The 21,693-nt window shown below is 37.2% G+C and overlaps 1 protein-coding gene across 4 annotated transcripts in view; it reads right to left on the reverse strand.

Moving 5' to 3' along the window:
* The window catches only part of HECW2 (HECT, C2 and WW domain containing E3 ubiquitin protein ligase 2), a 225,524-nt gene that overhangs the window by 75,552 nt on the left and 128,279 nt on the right, over positions 1 to 21,693 (reverse strand). For all 4 annotated transcript variants that reach the window (XM_045806374.2, XM_045806373.2, XM_045806375.2 and 1 more), the window contains one exon: positions 21,401 to 21,586. In XM_045806374.2, the coding sequence (XP_045662330.2) occupies positions 21,401 to 21,586 (186 nt within the window). The remainder of the gene's footprint in view (positions 1 to 21,400; positions 21,587 to 21,693) is intronic.

Consider the following 21,693-nt stretch of genomic DNA (forward strand, 5'->3'; position numbering starts at 1 on the left):
CCAGGTTTAGATGATATATTTATGTCTATTAAAAAAAAATCACCTTTCCATTATAAAATAAAATATTTCTGTATATACATAATCAGGAAACAGGCAAAACAATTTGTAGGTAGCTCCCAAATAGGAAAAAAAAATTATTTCTTTGTAAGGAAATAACTTTAAACAGTAGATGCACTAGAAAACAAAGCAGAAAAATACACTGATTGAGAATTCTTGCCAGTCCCTTCTTTCAATATCTGATTTCCAGGCACAAAGACTGAATTAAGTGGAAGTCTTGTAGGAGATGATGCCATCAGCCTCACATCCCTGGGTAATGCTTTTTCCTAACATGTCAGGTGGAACATCTGTCTTCTCTGATCTTGTGAAACAAAAACCAAAAAACACCAGTGATAAACTTTATATAGGCTTATATTGGCAGGTGGGTCCCAAATGTGACACTGGTCCCCATTTGATTTGGGCTTCTAATACACTTGTACATCATTTCTGCCACTATTCAAAATGTCATATAACAGAAATTAAATTATTTTTACAAATGGACATTTCAAAATAATAGATAGTATAATAAGCCATGTATTTTTATGAAATTAAGATTAAGTTTTTATTATTAAAACAATAATATAAGCCATGTTTTTTGGAAGAATACAAAGAGTACTAAAATAGAATTGCCTCTTTACCTAATTTCCTAGGAATGTTTTGAAGGGATGGGTAGCAATTTAGAGGTAACAATGATGCACTTGTAATTATAAGGACAAATGGGTGTGTACATCTAGGTCAGCTGTGATTTACACGTAGTGTCATAGTATAATTTGATGTTAAGAGGCTTGTCTAAAACCAATTCTCTAAAGAATTATACTGTAAATGCCCCAAGGGCAAGGACTCTTTCTTACTCATCCTGTTATCCCCGGTAGCTTTTGGGACTGCATCTGGGGGAAAGATGGGGGCATAGTAAATAATAAAACTCTAAAATGCTAATATCTTGACTAGAGGAAAGAGAGAAAACTCACGATGAGCTAATCAAGTAATAAAAGTCACATTCTTTTACATAAGCATAGAAATACTTAAAGATCTTAAAAAAATAAATGATGTGTGTGTGTGTGTATGTGTGTTAGGTGAAAAGCATGGAGAGCTAAAGACTATAAAACCACAGATAGGATAGAAGTTTTTAAAACATCCCATCATAGATATGAATAAACTACCAAGCTAAAACTTGAGAAGTGGGAGGCAAAGTAGTAATTAAATGGTTGGGATCTAAAAAAAAAAGACAAGGCTGGCTCTGAGAGCTGGCTCCACCACTTGCTAGTGACATAACCTTGAGCAAACTACTTAACCTTTTTAAACCACAATTTCTTTTCTGTGAAATGGGGATAATAACACCAACATCAAAGGAAGGTTAAATGAGATGGTTCTTATAAATTTTTTTAACATAGTGCCTGTGACCTCTTAAATGTTACTATTATTAGCACTAATAATAAGTTTTAACTTCTAAGACGTTTTTTGCAGGATCACAATGCTTCTTGCTCCATTCCATACACAAGGGTCAAAAAAATGGAGAACTAGGGCAACTAGACTTCCTGAGCTCCCTGTAAGTGTATGTGGCCCAGACGAAGTCATGGTCAATGACATGTAAACAGTGTCCCATGATACTTCTGGAAAGCCTCCTTACAAGGAGATTTTTACAAGGTCAAGCCCTCACCTGTCCATATTTTATGTTCCCTGAGATAAGGATGTAATTGCTGGAGCTCCAGCAGCCATACAGAACCATAAAGATGGCTGAGCAAAAGTTGGAAGAGGCCAAGGCTCTCACAATTTGGCAAATCACCTTGAAGCCCCAGACTGCCCACTTCTGAACTCCTTTACATGAGTGAATAAAATCTTGTATATTAAACTCTGTCACAATGCAGCCAGAACAAATCCTAACTGATACACTGAAGTCTCCACAATGCAGAGGAAATATGGTCTTTCTAAAATTCAAAGCATAGAAGAACACATAAACCAGCAACCACCATTATAAATAAAGATTTTCATTATTCAATAAATAACAATATCTCAGTGTTGTTCACCTTCAATATAGTTGGTTAATAGTTCTGATTTAAGTGAGATGTATTGCCGGGAACCTATAAAGCCAGGATTTGTGTTTTTTGGGGTTTTTTTAAAATTAATTAATTAATTTATTTTTATAATAATTTTTTCTTAGGTTATGTTAGTCACCATACAGTATATCCTTAGTTCTTGATGTAACGTTCCATGATTCATTATTTGCGTATAACACCCAGTGCACCATGCAATACGTGCCCTCCTGAATACCCATCACCGGCCTAACCCAATCCCCCACCACCCTGCCCTCTGAAGCCCTCAGTTTGTTTCCCAGAGTCCACAGTCTCTCATGGTTCATTCCCCCTCTGTTTACCCCCTTCATTCTTCCCTTCCTTCTCCTATCAATCTTCCTATTTCTTTTTTTTTTTTTTTTAAAGATTTTATTTATTTATTTGACAGAGATAGAGACAGCCAGCGAGAGAGGGAACACAAGCAGGGGGAGTGGGAGAGGAAGAAGCAGGCTCATAGCGGAGGAGCCTGATGTGGGGCTCGATCCCACAACGCCGGGATCACGCCCTGAGCTGAAGGCAGACGCTTAACTGCTGTGCCACCCAGGCGCCCCCAATCTTCCTATTTCTTATGTTGTGAAACCTATGATAATTGTCTTTCTCTGCTTGACTTATTTCACTTAGCATCATCTCCTCCAGTCCTGTCCATGTTGCTGCAAATGTGTAATCGTTCTTTCTGATGAATAAAGCCAGGATTTGAACTTATCTTTCTGTCTGACTCTAAAGCCCAATGAGTAGCACCTCTTTCCCTGCGGTCTACTTTTCATGTATCTTTTTGTTTCCATTTTGCTTTCTGCTCCCTATCTTTTCCTTTTCATGTTCCTCCCACTACACTCATACCTTAAGCTGTACATGATTTTAGAAAGCATTTAAATATTTATTGAATTAGGCTGGCAGTAACAGCCACTCATTGGCTGGCCCTTAACACTGTTTCACCACTGAAAAGGCCGCTACTAATGTCAGACAGTAAACTGTACACTCTCCAAAATTTGCATCACTGACCAGTTGGAGGCATGGCTGTGGGTGGGGAATAGGGGCTATTTGTATCCCACAAAGGGTTCAGTTTCAGAGTCAAATAGAATGTGCATATTGTTGACACATGCTTTTCAAGTCTGCCAAATACTTGGGGAGAAAGGTCTTGATTAAGACCTCTATCAAAATCCTATCACTAGAGCACTAACAGAATGCAGGGCAAAGAAACAAGTACTTGGCATGCATTTTGCCTTTGCCCCACCCACTATGTGACCATGGACAGGTTTCCTTGGTGCTTTGCTTTATCCACATAAAGGGGACGACTCAGGTCACAGTTGAGTTGTGAAATATGTATTCTACTTTAAAGTAGAGAAAAGCATAGAAAAATTACTGTGCAAAATTTAGGTTTGCCATTTCTATTTGTGACACACAAATCAATTATGTCAGAAAAGTGGGTCACTTTCCCACAGGATATCCTAAGTAGTTCAGGCCAGTATTGCAGTTGACCTAGTATTTTTTTTTTTTTAATTTGGGTTCATTTTTTTATGTCACCATCTCGAATAGCCTGCCTTTATTTATGAAAACACTTCACATGCATTAATAAATTCTGTGTGGGTAAATAGCATGTTGAGAATGTAGACTATACGAAAAAAACAGTTGTATCAAAAAAAATGGGTCTTTTTCAGATTAGCCATAGCAAAGCAAATTTTGAACAACATAGATTCCCTACTGTTAAGTTTTATTAAGGAAATTGACTCAAGCTTCACAGTGCTGGACCAACTAAGACTAACAACACAGTCAAAAACTGAAAGGAATGCAAATACACAAATTCAAATCTCATTTGAAAACCTTCTTCCCTTTCATTGCTTCAGGGCATGGTTGAGTCAGGAAATATGGGCTGGTTGGAGCCAAGTGGTATTTTAGTGAGGCCAAACAAAATACGCTTCTCTCTTTACACAATTCTTTCTTTTTATTTTTTTAAGCTCTATTATTTTAAGAAAAGAAAAAGCCATCAGTATTTGTGAAGAAATACCAACCTCAGCCTCAACAAATCTAAGTTACAGAAGTTTGAAATTGTTTCCAGTTAACATTCTGCCAAACCAGGAATCCATATTAAAAGACCATATAAACAAAATAAAACAAGCACTTGTAACTATGCTACACAAAGAAGATCAGATCTTCTATCTTCTTCTAAAGAGCTATGGAAAAAGCAGGCCATTCAAGATGGTGGCACAGGAAGACCCTGAACTCATTCCTCCCACAGACACAACAAATCTACAACTACATATGAAACAATTCCTTCTGAAAAAAAAACCACAAGAACTAGCTGAACAGCTACTCTACAACAAAGGATAAAAGGGTCACACTGAGATGGGTAGGAGAGGCAGAGATCTTGCCAAAAATTCCACCCCCAGTGTAGCAACCATTGGGAGGGGGCTCATGATAGAACTCCTCCATCAGGGGTTTTTGCCTCACATCAGGCACCCCAACCCCTGGGACCTGCACTGGAGAAACGAACTCCCAAAACATCTGGCTTGGAAAACCAACAAGACTTACATCCAGAGGAACCATAGGGCTGTAGGGAAAAGAGATTCTGCTCTTAAAGAGCTGTGTGCAGACTCACTTGCCCTGGGATCCAGCACAAAAAAAAAAAAAAAAGCAGTTTGGAAAGAGCCTAGAGCATATGTGAAGAAATTCATTTATTAATCTCAAAGCATCTGCCAGGGGGCAAAAGCTTGTTGGGACTCTCTCCAGGAATGGAGGTACTCATAGATGCCATTTTTGCACTCTCACTTTGACTTGCTAAAGCCAACCCTCTACCCCCACCCTCCCTTATTCCCTCACACTGCTACCACTAGTGGCCAGAGGCAGCAGGTGAGCACCCTATGCCCTCTCACTGCTTTTGCAGCCCTGTCTCCTTCCCAGCTTCCCCTACAGCTCTCCAAAGCCAGTGGGTGTGGGCAGCCCAAACAAGGGATAGCCATTGAGTACTGGACTCTGGTGGCCAGGGGAGATTGCATTTCTGGACCCCATGGAGCTGAAACAAATTGAGAGGCAACTTGAAAGACAATCAAGAACCAGAGCAAGTTTAAATGATAAGGTTAATTGCCCACACAGGGACACCCCTTCAAGACTGGGAGACACAGCTGTTTTGCCCAACACATGGAAACAAACACAGAGAGTCAAGCAAAATGAAGCAGAGGAATATGTTCCAAATGAAAGAACAAGAAAAAATTCCAGTAAAACACATTAACAAAATGGAGATAAGTAATTTATCTGACAAAGAGTTCAAAGTAAGGGTCAAAAGATGCTCACTGAACTTAGCAAAATGGATGAACATCGAGAAAACTTCAACAAAGAAACAGAAAATATAAGAAAATACCAAAGAGCAGTCACAGAGCTGAAGAATACAATAACTGAACAATAGCTGAATACAATAACTGAAAATACATTAGAGGGATTCAACAGCAGACTAGATGAAGTAGAAGAATCAGTGATTTGGAAGACAGGATAGTGGGACTCACTCAAACAGAGCAGCAAAAAGAAAATAGTTTTTAAAAGTGAAGATAGCTTAAAGGACCTACAGGACAACATCAAGCAAAATAACATTTGCATTTTAGGGGAGCCCAGAAGGAGAAGAGAAAGAAAAGAGCTGAAAACCCATTTGAAGAAATAATGGCTGAAAACTTCCCTAACCCAAGGAAGGAAACACATCTAGACGCAGGAAGTCCAGAGAATGCCAAACAAGATGAACCCAAAAGACCCACACTAAGATACATTATAATTTAAAAGTCAAAAGTTAAAGAGAAAATCTTAAAAGTACCAAGAGAAAAACAACTTATTACACAAGGGAACCCCTATAAGACAATCAGCAGATTTTTGAAGAGAAGTAGAGAGGCCAATAGGGAATGATATGATGTATTTAAAATGCTGAAAGGAAAAAACTTGCGACGAAGAATACTCTACCTGGAATGTTTATCATTCAGAATTGAAATATAAAGAATTTTCCAGACAAGCAAAAGTGAAAGGAGTTTATTACCAATAAACTGGCTCTGCAAACCCAAAAGAAAGGGCACTGATTAGTAATAAGAAATCATACAACAGAAAAATCTCACTGGTAAAAGTAAATATATAGTAAAGGAAGCAGATTAATCACTTATAAAGGTAGTATACAGGTTAAAAGACAAAAGTAGTAAAATAACTATTAACTATGATAATTAGTTAAGAGATACATAAAATGTGACATCAAAAATGTAAAATGGGGAGTGTAAAAATGCAGTTTTAGAATGCATTCAAACAACTCGCTATAAACATAAAATATGTATTATATATATTACATAGACTGTTTTATATGAGCCTTATTGTAACCACAAAGTGAAAACCTATAGTAGATATGCAAAAGATCATGAGAAAGGAATCTGAGCATTACACTACAGAAAACATTCAAACCACAAGGAAAAGAAAGAAGAGAAGAAGGAAGGAACAGAAAGAAACTTCAAAAAGCCAGAAAATAAACAAAATGGCAATAAGTACATATCTATCAATAATTACTTTAAATATAAATGGACTAAATTCTCCAATCAGAAGGCACAGAAGGACTGAATGGATAAAAACACAAGACCTATCTATATGTTGTCTACAAAGGACTCACCTTAGATATAAGGGCATATATAGACTGAAAGCGAAGGGATGAAAAAAGATGTTTCATGAAAATAGAAACCAAAAGAAAGCTGCAGCAGCTATACTTACATTGAACAAAACAGACTTCAAAACAAAGATTGTAATAAAAAAATGATGGGCATTACATAATGATAGATTTCATTAAATGATAGATTTCATCAAATCAGAAACGAAAGAGAAGAAATCACAACTACTACCAAAGAAATACAAAAGAATTATGAGAGATATGCCAACAAATAGGAAAACCTAAAAGAAATGGATAGATTCCTAGAAACATACAATCTTCCAAGACTGAATCATGAAGACTTAGAAAATAGGACTGGACTGATTATCAGTAAGGACATTGAATCAATAATCAAAACTCTTCCAACAAACAGAAGTCTAAGACCAGATGACTTTACTGGTAAATTCTACCAAACATTCAAATAATATTTAATACTATCATTCTCAAACTCATCCAAAAAATTGAAAAGGAGGGAATATTTTGTGAGGACAGAATTACCCAATACCCAATACCCAAACCAGATAAAGACACCACACAAAAAAAGAAAGTTACAGACCAATATTCCTGATGAGCACAGATGTAAAAATCTTCAAGAATATATTAGCAAACCAAATTCAACAATACATCAAAAGAATCATATACCATGATCAAGGGAGATTTATTCCAAGGATGCAAAAATGGTTCGAAATCTGCATAGCAATCAATGTGATACACCACATTAACAGAATAAAGGATAAAAATCATATGATCATCTCAGAAGATGCATAAAATGCATTTGACAAACTTCAATACCTATTTATGATAAAAAAAAAAAAACCTCTCCACAGAGTGGGTATAGATGGAATGTACTTCAGCATAATAAATACCATATATGACAACCCCACAGCTAACACCATACTCAATGGTGAAAAGCTAAAAGCTTTTCCCTTAAGATCAGGAAGAAGACAAGGATGCCCACTCTCACCACTTTTGTTCTTAGTATTGGAATTTTATACCTAGTATTGGAAATCCTAGCCAGAGTAATTAGGCAGGAAAAAAAAAAAAAGGTATCCATACTGGAAAGGAAGAAGTAAAACTATTACTATTTACTCATCACATGATTTTATATAGAGAAACTCCTCTAGATTCCACTAAAAAACTGTTAGAACTAATAAACAGATTGAGTAAAGTTGCAGGGTAAAAAATCAATAGATAAAAATCTGTTTCATTTTATACACTAACAACAAACTATCAAAAAGAGAAATTAAGAAAACAATATCATTTACAATTGCATCAAAAAGAATAAAATACCTAGGAACAAATTTAATCAAGGAGGAGAAATATGTGTACACTGAAAATCACAAGACATTGATCAAAGAAATTGAAGACACAAATAAATGGAAAGATAGTCCATGCTCATGGATTGAAAAAATTAATATTGTAAAAATGCCCATACTACCCAAAGCAATCTATAGATTGAATGCAATCCCTATCAAAATTCCAATGGCTTTTTCACAGAAGTGGAACAAACAATTCCAAAATCTGGAACCACAAAAGATCCCAAATAAAGCAATCTTAAGAAAGAACAAAGCTGGAATGAATCACACTCTCTAATTTCAAAATCTATTACAAAACTATACTAATCAAAACAGTATGGTATTGGCATAAAAACAGACTTATAGATCAATAGAATAGAATAGAGAGCTCAGAAATAAATCAAAGCACATATGGTCAATTAATTTGTGACAAAGGAGTCAAGAATATACAATGGGGAAATAATAGCTTTTTCAATAAGTGGTGTTAGGAAAACTGGACAACCACATGCAAAAGAATGAAACTGGACCACTGTCTTACACCATTCACAAAAATTAACTTAAAGACTTGAATGTAAGATCAGAAACCACAGAACTCCTAGAAAAACACATAAGTGGCAAGTTCCCTGACATCACTCTTTTTTTTTTTTTTTTAAAGATTTTATTTATTTTGACAGAGATAGAGACAGCCAGCGAGAGAGGGAACACAAGCAGGGGGAGTGGGAGAGGAAGAAGCAGGCTCACAGCGGAGGAGCCTGATGTGGGGCTCGATCCCATAACGCCGGGATCACGCCCTGAGCCGAAGGCAGACGCTTAACCGCTGTGCCACCCAGGCGCCCCCCCTGACATCACTCTTAGTGATATTTTTTTTTGGATCTGATTTCAGAGGTAATGGCAACAAAATTGAAAATAAATAAATGAGACTACATCAAACTTCTGCACAGCAAAGAAAACCATCCGCAAAATAAAAAGGCAACCTACTGAATGGGAGAACATATTGGCAAATCACATGTTCAATAAGAGGTTAATATCCAAAATATATAAATAACTCATACGGCTCAATAACAAAAACAAAAACAATCTGATTTAAAAATGGGCAGAGGATCTGAATAGACATTTTTTTCACAAAGAAGACTATAGATGGCCTGAAAAGATATTCAACATCACTCATCATCAGGGAAATACAAATAAAAATCATAATGTGATATCACTTCACACCTGTCAGAATGGATAGTATCAAAAGAGACAAGAAATAAGAAGTTTCAGCAAGGATGTGGAGAAAACTGGAAGCCTTGTGCATTGTTGGTGAGAATGTAAATTGGGGTGGCCTTTGGAAAACAATATGAAGTTTCCTCAAAAAATTAAAAATTAGAAGTACGATATGATCCAACAGTTCCACTTCTGAGTATCTATCCAAAGAAAATGAAAACACTAATTCAAAAAGGTATATGCAACCCCATGTTTATTGTACCACTATTTACAATAGCCAAATATGGAAACAACCTACATGTCCACTGATGGACAAACGCACAAAGAAGATGTGGTATAGATACATAATGGAATACTATTCAGCCAGAAGAAAAGAATGAAATCTTGCCATTTGTGGCAAAATGAATGGACCTTGAGGGTATTATGCTAAATGAAATAAGTCAGACAGAAAAAGACAAATTCTATATGATTTCACTTATATGTGGAATTAAAAACAAACAAACAAAACTTACAGATAACAGAGAATAGACTGGTGGTTGCTAGAGCAGGGATGGAGGGTATAAAATGGGTGAAGGAGATCAAGAGATACAAACTTCCAGTTATAAAACATATATCATGAGATATAATGTATACCATGATGACTACAGACAATAATGTATTGCAAATTTGACAGTTGCTAAGAAAATAAATCTTGAAAGTTTTCATTACAAAAAAAATGTCTGTAACTTTGTATGGTGACAGATGGTAACTACACTTATTGTGATCATTTTGCAATGTATACAAATGTGAATCATTATGTTGTATACCTGAAACTAACATAATGTTGTATGTCAATTACACTTCAATCTAAAAGAAAGGGAGAGCTCTGGAAACAAAAGAACAACAATTTATAAGTTAGAAGCACTGCCTATTGAATCTGTTCTTACTTTTGTCTTCTCTACAAAGGCTTAGAAATGTAAAAAAAAAAAAAGTTAATTGAAATCTACCTTAATTTTTATAAAGAATGTATTTACTCACACAGTCTCTCCATTCCAAAATAGAAATCACTCTGGCTCCCTCCCTAGTATTTCTCCAACTACTAGGACAAATGAGCTATTATTTTCTCTATATTATATCCCAAACAAGAACTCTTAGCAATAGCAGAAATGAAAAGGCTAATGATACAGTTTATTATAAGTAAAAATAGTTATGCTAACGTTTTCCACCACTTGGTTCATTTGGAGGCAATGACCCCAAACATTCCATGACATCTGTATTAGTCATAAAAAAGTTAAAGCAGGTTATTTTGTTACCCTGCTATGATCAGAGACTTAAAGCTGCAAGGAGACAAAACAGGAATCCATGGTGCTCAGGCTAGAGTTCTAGAAACAGCTGGTCAGTTAGCAGATGTGGATAAGCCCAACATTCCCATCACTTTAAATATAAAATGTTAGCAAAAGGATATTTTATGTGTTGGAAGTGATGGTATTTAGGTGTTGGAAATAATAGGAGAGCCAGTGATATGCTGGGGATGGCTTATACCAGCTCATGAGAACTGATTGTGAGATTTTAAAAGAATATGCTGGCAGCCTGAAATGGCTATGGTGGGGGAATTTACCCCATGAAAAATGGAAATGCTACAAATCAGCCTTCCTCCACACTTCCCCTGGAGAGCTGGTTTTTAAACATTTACCAACACATCACTATAGAAGACTGAGGATGGAGTTATCCAAATCAGCCCATTTTTGGTACAGCAGAAAGTCACTGCCACGAAATCTTAAAATAGCATATTATATTTCATAAAAAAGAGCCAGTAGAGATCATGAAGACAACTGTTAAAAAATAAAAGACAAAGGCCATCTCCATACTTGGATAGTTCCTTCAAGATTCCATGAGTCTAGCGTTTTACTCAGAAATACACTCATAAAACCAATCTCTGCTCTCTTCTCCCCTTCAAAAGGTACACTGTCCCAGAAGTAGTCCTTCCTGTTGCGTTCTATGTGTATTTTTGTGAGTTAGTACTTAATCTAACACATTTTCACCCCATTAAAAATCAGCAAGACATCATTTAAAATCCGCATGCTATTTACAAGTTTAGAACTTAATTCCATCTCCACTTGGATTGCTGTATAACTTCAGGTTATTAAACCAGGTAACCACCACAAAGAGGTATTGTTTCAAAGCGATTAAAGAGATGTGCCACAAAAATACCAAATATAGTTATCAAACTAACAAAAAGCGTGTTTTTCAAAGTGTAGAGCTTATCCTAAGATATTTTAGGGATTCACTTGAGACTTACAGATATTAAGTTGTATTTTTACTCATTGAGATGAACCTGACACAATAAACTGTGGCTATCAGCTTCATGTGGGTTACAACCAGAATCTGTGTCATCAGTGGGTCAACTTCTGCAGCCACATTGGCTATTACGGTCTGGTAAAATGAGAATCCTTAAGTAGGCTCACACTGTGGTAACTTTCACTGTACAAATATTTGTTCTCAAAATCTATCCTCATAACCATAACTGCTACTTGCCATGGTCATCTAAGTTGGGTATTTGGACCATTCTGCTACTCAAACCCCCAATCTGACATCCAAAGTCACAAAACTCTAGTGTTACCAAGTTTGGATATAGATGTCAATTTAGCTAGGAGATACAGCATATGATTTTTGCAGGAAAAACCACAAGAAACTATGGGAAAAGACATTTCACTTTAAATAAAAAGATGATTAGCATTTTTTATTTTAAAAAATGAAGTTTATGATACACTACTCTTAAAATTGCAAGTTTCTTAGTATTTCAGTTTAGGCCCACGTAGAATGATCTGGGGAAAACACTTCATGTTATGTTGTTTGAGAGTATAAAACAAAGAGGCAAGGCGAAAAAAAAGTTATTCCATATTGAACATCTGGAAGGGGGGGCCACAAACTAACATTCTTTTCTAAAAATTAAACCAAACGATAAGCTCATTGTGTGACCTTAAGAAATAATAGGTTTTATAGTATTTTTCTCATTATCCATGCCATTTTGCATCATTCTCTCTGTTATCCTTAACCCTCTACAATAGAGATTCTGCTGATAATACTCCACTAACATGAGTCTGTGATGGTTCATTTTGTATGTTAATTTTACTGGGCCACCAGGTACCCAGACATTTAGCTAGACATCATGGGAGTACGTGTGAGTGTGCTTCTGGATGAGATCAACATTTGAATCAGTAGACAGAGTTAAGCAGATTGTCCTCCCTAATGTGGGCGGGCCTCACCCCATCAACCGAAGAGCTCTGTAGGAAAAAAAGGCTGAGAAGAGGTAAATCCGTCTGCCTAATTGAATTGGGATATTGGTGTTTTCTGGGTTTCAGACTCAGACTGAAACATAGGCTCTTCTTGGGTCTCGAGCCTGCCAGGTTTTGGATTAGAACTTACACCATTAGCCCTCGTGTGTGTATCACACACACACACACACACACACACACACACACACACACACACACACAAAACACAGCTTGTGTAGAGTCTCTTAACATTTGCCCATTACTTCTTCATAGGAATGAAACACACCTACCTGGAGTATTCCTGTTTCCAAGAATTTACTTTGGGTGTTTTTCCTCCCCATCCCCTATTTTCTCTTCTCTACAATCTCTTTTTATCAAAGTCCTACTCATTATTCAAGGTTCTGCTCTAATCCTACCTTTGCTATGAAAACCTTCCAGGGATCCCATGCCGGAAATAGGACATTCTGCACCGGACCATTGCAGACGCTACACCAGCACACACTGCACATACTTTGATAGCCCAAATGAGAAACATTAACGGGTAAACAGTCCGGGGGAGGAATGCCTAATTGCTTTACACAGGAAGCGCATGATTTTGTGCAAAGGGATCTGATTTCAGTTCCAGTTCTAAGGAGAAAGTTACTTATCTTGCTGAGGATGTTGTTAAACCTTACTTTCATGACCATGGCTGATGGAGAATATACCCACCACAGTAAAGGCAAATGATCCAGCAAGAGAACAAATCTACCGGAATGACCACAATAACCGCTTTAAGGCAGGAGCAAACACCTGAGGGCAGGCTACCCTTTAGTGTCGTGAAAAACATAGACAACAAAGAACAATAACAAAGGAAACCCACTTTGAAAAAACCATTCTGTTGGACCACCATGGTTAAAGGAGATCAGCAGTATGTTAAGAGGAGGAATGGCACATTTACTAATCCTACAGTATATCTTTTATAAAGCCATTGTACATTTCCTAGTAGAATAAGGATTTGGCCATTAACAACAAATCTTGATCATTTTCATAAAATTCTAAATTGATGAAACTCTTAGTTATTGTACTATATAGACCTTTGCTTTAACCTAACCATTCAAATCAAGATTTTGGTGAGGTGGGCAGCAATAACCAGGTGAGGCACTCCTGGCTAAAAATAAATAAAATAAAGTGGTTCATTTTATTTTGTACGTATTTGTATATTCCACATCTTTGTTTTCTCAAAACTAAATCATAAATCTCTAGAGGTTTGTAATCGTATAGCTTTTATCTTCTATACCATAAGTCAAGGAATATTAAATCAATGACTGATCATTATAATCTTGTTTGTCTTCCTTGTAATCCCACCATTATCTAAATTGATGCTAACCACAGCCCCAGGAGCTGGAAAGGACAGGTTACTAACCCTCATTTTAGAGAAAACTGAGGTTCACAGAGGTTAGATCAGATGTGAAGGATCCAGAAATCCTGACCCCGCTGCAGCATAATTTCCTTAAATCCATCAAATTAACAATGGGAAGAAAGAAAGTGAAAGAGACAGAGAAAGAAGAAGGAAGGAAGGAAGGAAGGAAGGAAGGAAGGAAGGAAGGAAGGAAGGGAGAGAGAGAAAGAAGAAAGAAAGAAAGAAAGAAAGAAAGAAAGAAAGAAAGAAAGAAAGAAAGAAAGAAAGAAAGAAAGAAAGAAAGAAAAAATTTCCTAGGTTAAATAACATTTGGTTTTCCTTATTAAAGTGCATATTTGTCTTCCAGATATATTATTCCCATGAGCACACACTAATGATCAAACCTAGCCAAGAACCAGAAGCATTTTAAACAAGTCATATTTTAATATTACTGATGCATATTTCTTGCAAAAATATAAAACATTTATATTAACACTGTACCCAGATCCCAAATTATCCTTGCTTTTCACACTCCTGAGAGTGTACAAAAATTTAAGAGTTATTACAACAAGGAGCAAGGAGATTTTTTTTTTATATACTGGCCCACTTTCTTTGCTTATGTTTCATTTCAAAATGAGGCAAGTCAAAATGTGTCCTATATGTTAGGTGAAAATCCTAGGCCTTAAATTCAACAAATAAACACAGATGTTGATCACAGTTTCATAAGGATGATCCTGCATAAAACTTGGCTTAGTTGCCAATCCCACCATTACAGAATCAAAATAATTAAGGAAACCAAATAATGGAACAAAATACTAATTAAAACAACTGTGGAATTTTGAACAAGAGACCCCTCCAAAGTAATTAGCAGAAAGAAGCACATTACATATTTGATGTCAAATCTAGTCTCAAACCATATCATCTAAACTTCAAAACTGAAGAATCAAGGATTTATAGAACCTATGAGCTAAGAAGGAAATCTTGGCCTGTCTCTAATCCAACCTATTAATTTTTTTAAATAGCTTTACTAAAATATAATTCAGATACATGTGATTAATTCATTCATTTGAAGTGTACTACTCATTATTTTTTAGTGTACACTTGGTGGTACAACCATCACCATAATCTTAGAACATTTTCTCTCCACAAAAGAAACCCCACATACCCATTAGCATTCACTCCCCATCCTACCTCCAACCCAAGGAAACCACCAATCTACTTTCTATCTCTAGAGATTTGCCTACTCTGGTCATTTCATACAAATGGAATCATACAGTATGTGATCTTTTGTGATTAGTTTCTTTCACTTGGCAAATATTTTCAAGGCTCATCCATGTTGTATCAGTCCTTCATTCCTTTGTATTGTCAAATAACATTCCATTGTATGGGTCTAGCACATTTGTTTATCCACTTATTGGTTGATGGACATTGGGGTTGTTTCCACCCTTTAACTATTACAAATAATGCTACTATGAAACATTTGTGTGCAACTTTTGAGAGGAAGTGTATTTTCTTTTTTCTTGGGTATATACAGAGTTGTGGAATTGCTGGACTGTGCAGCAACTCTTTGCACAACACTTTTTTTAGAAACTGTCAAATTGTTTCCAAAGTGGCTGTACATTCCCACCAGCAATACAGGAGGGTTCCAATTCTCCACATCCTTGACAACATTTGTTATTTCCTAGATTTTTTATGGCCAATTAAATGGGTCTGTAGTGGTCTCAGTTTGATTTGTAGTTTTGATTTTCACGTTCCTAACAACAAATGATATCAATGAAGAAGAATGTCTTCAACAAATGTTGCAAGGACCTGGATGTCCACAGGCAAAAAAAATGAAATTGAATCCTCTACCTCACACCATAGAAAAAAATTAACTCAAAATGGATCCTAGATCTAAATGTAAGAGCTAAAACTATAAAACTCTTAGAAGAAAACACAGGAGTCAATTTTTGTGATCTTGGGTTAGGTAACATTTTCTTAGATACGACACCAAAAGCACAAGTAACAACAAAAAATACAAATGAACGATGACATCAAAATTTAAAATTTTGTGCTCTATACAATACTATCAAGACAACTCAAGGAGGGCACATATTGCATGGTGCACCGGGTGTTATACGCAACTAATGAATCATCGAACTTTACATCAGAAACCAGGGATGTACAGTATGGTGACTAACATAATATAATAAAAAAACATTAAAAAAATGCAAGAGATGTAAAAAAAAATACAGGACACCTAGTTAAAATTGAATTTTGATTAATAAAAATAAATAATTTCAATAAAAAAAAGACAACTCATAGAACAGGAGAAAATATTTGCAAAGCATATATCTGATAAGGGTACTCAGAATATACTGTTCAAAGAACTCTCACAATTCAGTAATACAAATAATCTAATTTAAAAATGGGCAAAGAATTTGAATACACATTTTTCTAAAGCAGATATACAAATGACCAATAAGTACATGAACAGATGATCAACCTATTCATATGTAGAGATAAGGAAACTCAGATCCTGTAAATCTAAATGACATACTTTAGTTTAGTCAGGTGGCTAGTGGCCAGCAAGAGCTAGACTAATCTTGTATAGAAAAACCATTACAGGCCTTGGATATAGAAAGACGTGGGTTTGCATTGAAGAGTTTACTTGCATACCTAATCTCTTTGAGCCTTAGTTTCTTCATCTATAGTAAAACCCATTCCATAGGGTTATTGTGAAAGTTAAATGAGCTAATATAATATCCCTAACATAGAGCTTGGCATCTAATAAACCATTATTATTATTATATTTCAATATTCTATGTATCCTTAGCATAAGAACTCTGTGGTATTTAAGCATGAAGCCGTGTATATGTCTCTGGTGGTGTGTCCTCTGCTAGATCACCTGTGATCTAATGAAGACATACATATATGTCTCAGTCTTGAAAAATACTAGTAACCCCAGCGTTTGGCCTGGAACTCTTCCTCCATGGGATGACAAAGGATCTCAATGACAATCCTTCCCAGTAGAGAACAGTGGTAAAGTCACACTGATAATGTTTAAATCCTGGATTCCTCACTTGTTTGCACACATTATTTAACATCTCTAAATTTCAGTGAAATATAATAATAATAATAATAATAATAATAATAATAATAATAATACCCACCTCATAAATTGCCGGGAAGTGTACCTAAGATAATCCATGGGAAAGTACCTAGTACAGTGCCTGGCACATGGTATAAGTTTAAAAAATGCAGGTATCATCATTATCATCAGTGTCATTGTCATCATCATTATTTTATTTAGCAAGCCTGATATTGTTCTTATTCTTTAATTAATAGTTTGTTAGAAATATTTTATTTCTATTCTTTTATGTGAGCCAAGGACATAGTTCACCCTGGAACTTCCAAAAAGAGCATACCAGATCTAGAATTCTGTGACATTTCACCCAATTTAAATCCTTGGCCTTAAGTAATTAGAAAAAAAAGTCTCTCCCAAAATTAATGACTGCCAAAGTGTAATACAAGCTTCATCACTACCATGTTTAAACAATATTATAAAAGATCCAAGGCAACATATGCATTAAGAGAGGCCAAATGGAGCAAATCTAGGAGCTATTTCTGGTGAAAGTGTGGGAGAAGAAAAGAGTGGGGAGGGAGTCTTCATCTGTCCAAAGCAGAGATTACTAATAACTGGGAAACTACAGGTGACCAGTTTCATTCATATATCAAACTTATTTTGAGAACCTGGTATGTGAAAGGCACTAAGGTAGAAGAGGGGGTAATTAAAAATAAATAAAAGAACTCTCAAGAAGGGGATCATCTGCTTGGGAAGATAAAACATGTTAATGACTAGAGCATGAGACAGATGTGGATAGACGTCAGGAGAACAATACAAGGGAAATTATGTGGGGATTCAAGAAAGGACAGATGACTTATGCCCGGATTGCTAACAGCATCTCACACTATATGCTGCCCTTCGGTGATGCATCTGAAAGTCCCCACCGCCTCGACAGTGGTAAGAAATCCTACCACAAGCTCCCATGGCATCTTCTACTACCTTCATTATGATTGTTAGAAGATATCCATCCACCTTCTCACTGCTGAAAGGCAGGATAAGAGCTGGACTGCCTGGGTTCAAATCCAATTCTATCACTTTCCCTAATTGTGGGACCTTGGTAAACATTGACCTTGGTCAATTCACTTAACCATGCTCCGCCTTAGTTTCCACCTCTTTAAAATGTGAATAAAAACAGCAGCTATCTACAAGGTTGCTGTGAGCACGAAAGGAACTAATCTACGTGCTTGCAACAGCGTCTACCACATAGTCAACGCTACGTACTACCTAATGCTACACTGAGTGTTAGCTTTTATCATTGTTATCACGGTGGCATGCACACATGAGGCATTCAGAACTATGTGAATGTGTGCTGAATGACTAAATAAATGAAAACAGGAAAAGAAAATGTTGCACTTGAGAAGAGAAGACCAGATTTCGTAAGTCTGAAGAGCTAAAATTGAGAGCATTCCCTTTGAGAAGCATTTCCTTTCACACAGCTGAGCATTTGGATATCCTATCCCATGTGGATTCTAAAAATCAGTCATCACTGTGGGAAAATAACTTTGCAGTATTTAATAGCTTTTGATGGTATATTAAGTGGGGGAAAAGTCTGCTCCCTTTAAATGTTCTGGAAGCAAAGCAATTCGTTAAAAAGGGGGGCTAAAATGTCAAGGCTGGAAGAAAACCTATCAACCTTGGAGGATAAGAACTATGATTTCCAAAATGTAGTCAAAAGCAGTGCAGCCCAACACAGACCTAGCACAAGCCTCTCCCAAATGTTCCTTTAAGTTATTTTCGTTCACTGGCAGCCAGTCATTTGCAAGGAAAGTATGGCAGGGGGGATCACAGGGAGATATACCTGCTTCAGTTAAGGTGTCCATCCAACTTAGCTAAAAATCTTGTTCAAGTCCTAAGGCACAAAGCAGAGAGATTAGACTAACATGATAAGCTTTCAGGCCTGTCTGATAATCCATTTTGTCCACAAGACTGGGCGGGGGGGGGGGGGGGTCCTTCTCTATCTTTCATGCCAAACAGTGTTCAAATGCAAAGCCACCAGTAGACTGCGAGGTCAACTATCTACCAGCCCACACTCAAAGTTCTTTACATTGCCTACAACTTTAGGTTGAAACCCCCAAATAAGTCTGAAAACCTCAGTGAATAAAATGGACAGTTGTGTTGCCCACACTGCTGAGATAATGTTTACCTCTGTTTAATTATGGAAACTTTTATAAAGACTATGAGACAGAACTTGTTCTTAAGAATACATCGTAACTCTTCTTAAATAGTGTTTTAAATGTAACATAAACTTTTCTCAAGGTCCAGGGATTATTAATAAGCCACTCTCTCCTGAAGTGGGTCTGGCAAGTCATGACCGGCAGGAAGGGACTGCCCCACTATGTATACACAAGCTCCTGATCTCCTTTAGTGAAGGGCACAAAGTGACTTAGCAAGTTAAGTCTCAGAGCAGAAAGATATGGCAGCATTATCTCAACTTGGGCTTTCCCTGGACACATGGCTCTCTAATGAGCATAACTCCTTAGGACATAGGTAAAATCTTGTCAGAGTTGAGAACAGAGCTGAATTCATGGTATGGTACTGCTCTTTTATATGCAGGTATAATACCATCAGTATGTCCCGAAGTCTTTACTTGGACCATCTATGTCCTTCCATTCAGTAGAATGTTTACAAACATTGGGCTCTCAGGCTGCTGAACCAAACTTAGCACCAGCAATGTGACATCTTCCTCTGGGAGGACCAGGTACCGGAAGTGCCATGTGGCCCTGCTTCCCCCTTCCTAGTGTCTTGGAAAGGTGTCCCTGCCAGGGACATAATCACAAATCCCTTCTCTTTCATCTATTCTAAACTTCATGCTTGAGACTTCTAATCCTCTCTGGGCTAGGAATTACAGGTTTATTAAAGAAATTTACACAAATCAAGTCAACAGTTTCATTGAGAGTCTGAGGGCTCCTCCCATGCATTAAAATATAGCTCTTTGTAACATTTATTTGGGCTGGTTATAGGGTTCTCAGATAAGATTGCTGGAAGTCGAGCTCAAGACGAGTAAGATGCTACTGTGGTATTACTGCTAGGTGTTACCTTGGGGGAGAATGGCATTTATTGAGTATTTTAACATTTCATTTGCTTTGAAAGCTCTTTCCTTTATACGGTTTATTCTTCCTTTGTTCAGGTCTCTGTTCACATCTAGCCTTACCTGGAAGGCATTCCCTAGCCACCCTGCATAAAATAATTCTATACTCCTGTCTTTCTCTAGACCCCATCCCCTGATTTTTTTAAATCGCAGCAGTAGTTAGCACTTGACATGCTATTTGTCTATTTTCTGTCTCCTTCCATGAGAATGGCAGTCCTATGAAGTAGCTGGCTTATCTGTTTTGCACAGGTGCTCTACAAATATTTGTTGAACGAATGAGTGAGGCATGGTTAAATACTTTAAATATCATGTCATTTTAATCCCCTCCATCCTTCAAGTCATGCATTTCAAGTCTTCTTACAGCTAGGGGAACTGAGGCTGGTTACTCAATACATGGACAGCATGCTGTGGTTAAGAGCATGGACCCTTGAACCAGACTGCCTGGGTTAGAGCACAGCTCAGTCACTGCCCCTCTCTGACCCTGGGCAAGCCACAAAACCATTCTTGACCTGAGCCTTCTTATCTGTAAATGACATTAATAATAGCAGCATTGTCTCCCAGAGTTGTTATGAGGAGCTTATATGTATAAAGATCTCAAACAGTTCATGGCCCATAGTAGGAACTAAACCAGAGTTAAATAAATAAAATCTTAGCTGAGAAACACCTTATAAAAATTACTAACCTTCTCATTCTGATTTTTTACTCATAATCATGTCTTGATCATAACCTGACTTTCTGGTGCATCTGTTTATGAAGGAAGTGCAGACCTGGTTACTCTGGCCTGTGTGACACTGTTACGGAGTTCTCTCCGTAATCATACATGAATTAATCTGTGAGTTTTGTTTAATATGCCAACAAAATCAGGGTTCTGAACCAACAACAGCGAGGCCACAGTGTAGCCGTGTAGTTGCTCACTGACCTCCTAGCCACTTTCCCCAAACAATACTACAACTTTAAAATCAACTATCCATAACACAATCTGTATAACTAAGGAGGAGGAAGTGTCCCAGCCTAAAAAATCTTTTCCCTAAGCAGCAGAAAATGGAGAGAGATCACAAATAGCAGAATATTCAGACAAAAGGGAGTATCTCGCCGAACAAACGCCCTCGCACCTGTCCGCTCCAGACACTATTTCAGAAGAGCACAGTAACTGTTTGTAGAAACAACCTGCTCGTCCAGGTTTCACTTGAACCCGGACATGGAAAGTCTCACCCCACAAAGGGCTTTCAGCCCTCCCTCGAATGGCTGAGCCAGTGCCAAAGCCCAAGCCGACGCTGTCACTCAGAAGCTTCCGCAGCAACTCCCTCACATTACCTTGCCCTGATGATCGTGTTTCATCTCCCAGCCCCTTGGCAGCTCCAGCTGTTTGTTGGCGAACATGTTGAGGAATCCCACAAGATCCCGGTTATGCTGGTAGCGCTCGAAGTGGTGGGTGTCCCGCCGGACTTTGGTGATCATGTGCTTCAAACACGTATTGTTTGTAAACATGCGGTAGGCACTCTGGAGGAAAGAACGGAAAACCCACGTCAACCCACGTGGGACCTGCAACAGCAACGTGCTTCACATGCGACGTAAGGCCTATCCAGCCTTCCAGTGGGCACAGAAGC

Source organism: Ursus americanus, chromosome 1 (assembly GCF_024610735.1).
Source record: "Ursus americanus isolate L20-20 chromosome 1, mUrsAme1.1.p, whole genome shotgun sequence".
Classification (NCBI taxonomy): domain Eukaryota; kingdom Metazoa; phylum Chordata; class Mammalia; order Carnivora; family Ursidae; genus Ursus; species Ursus americanus.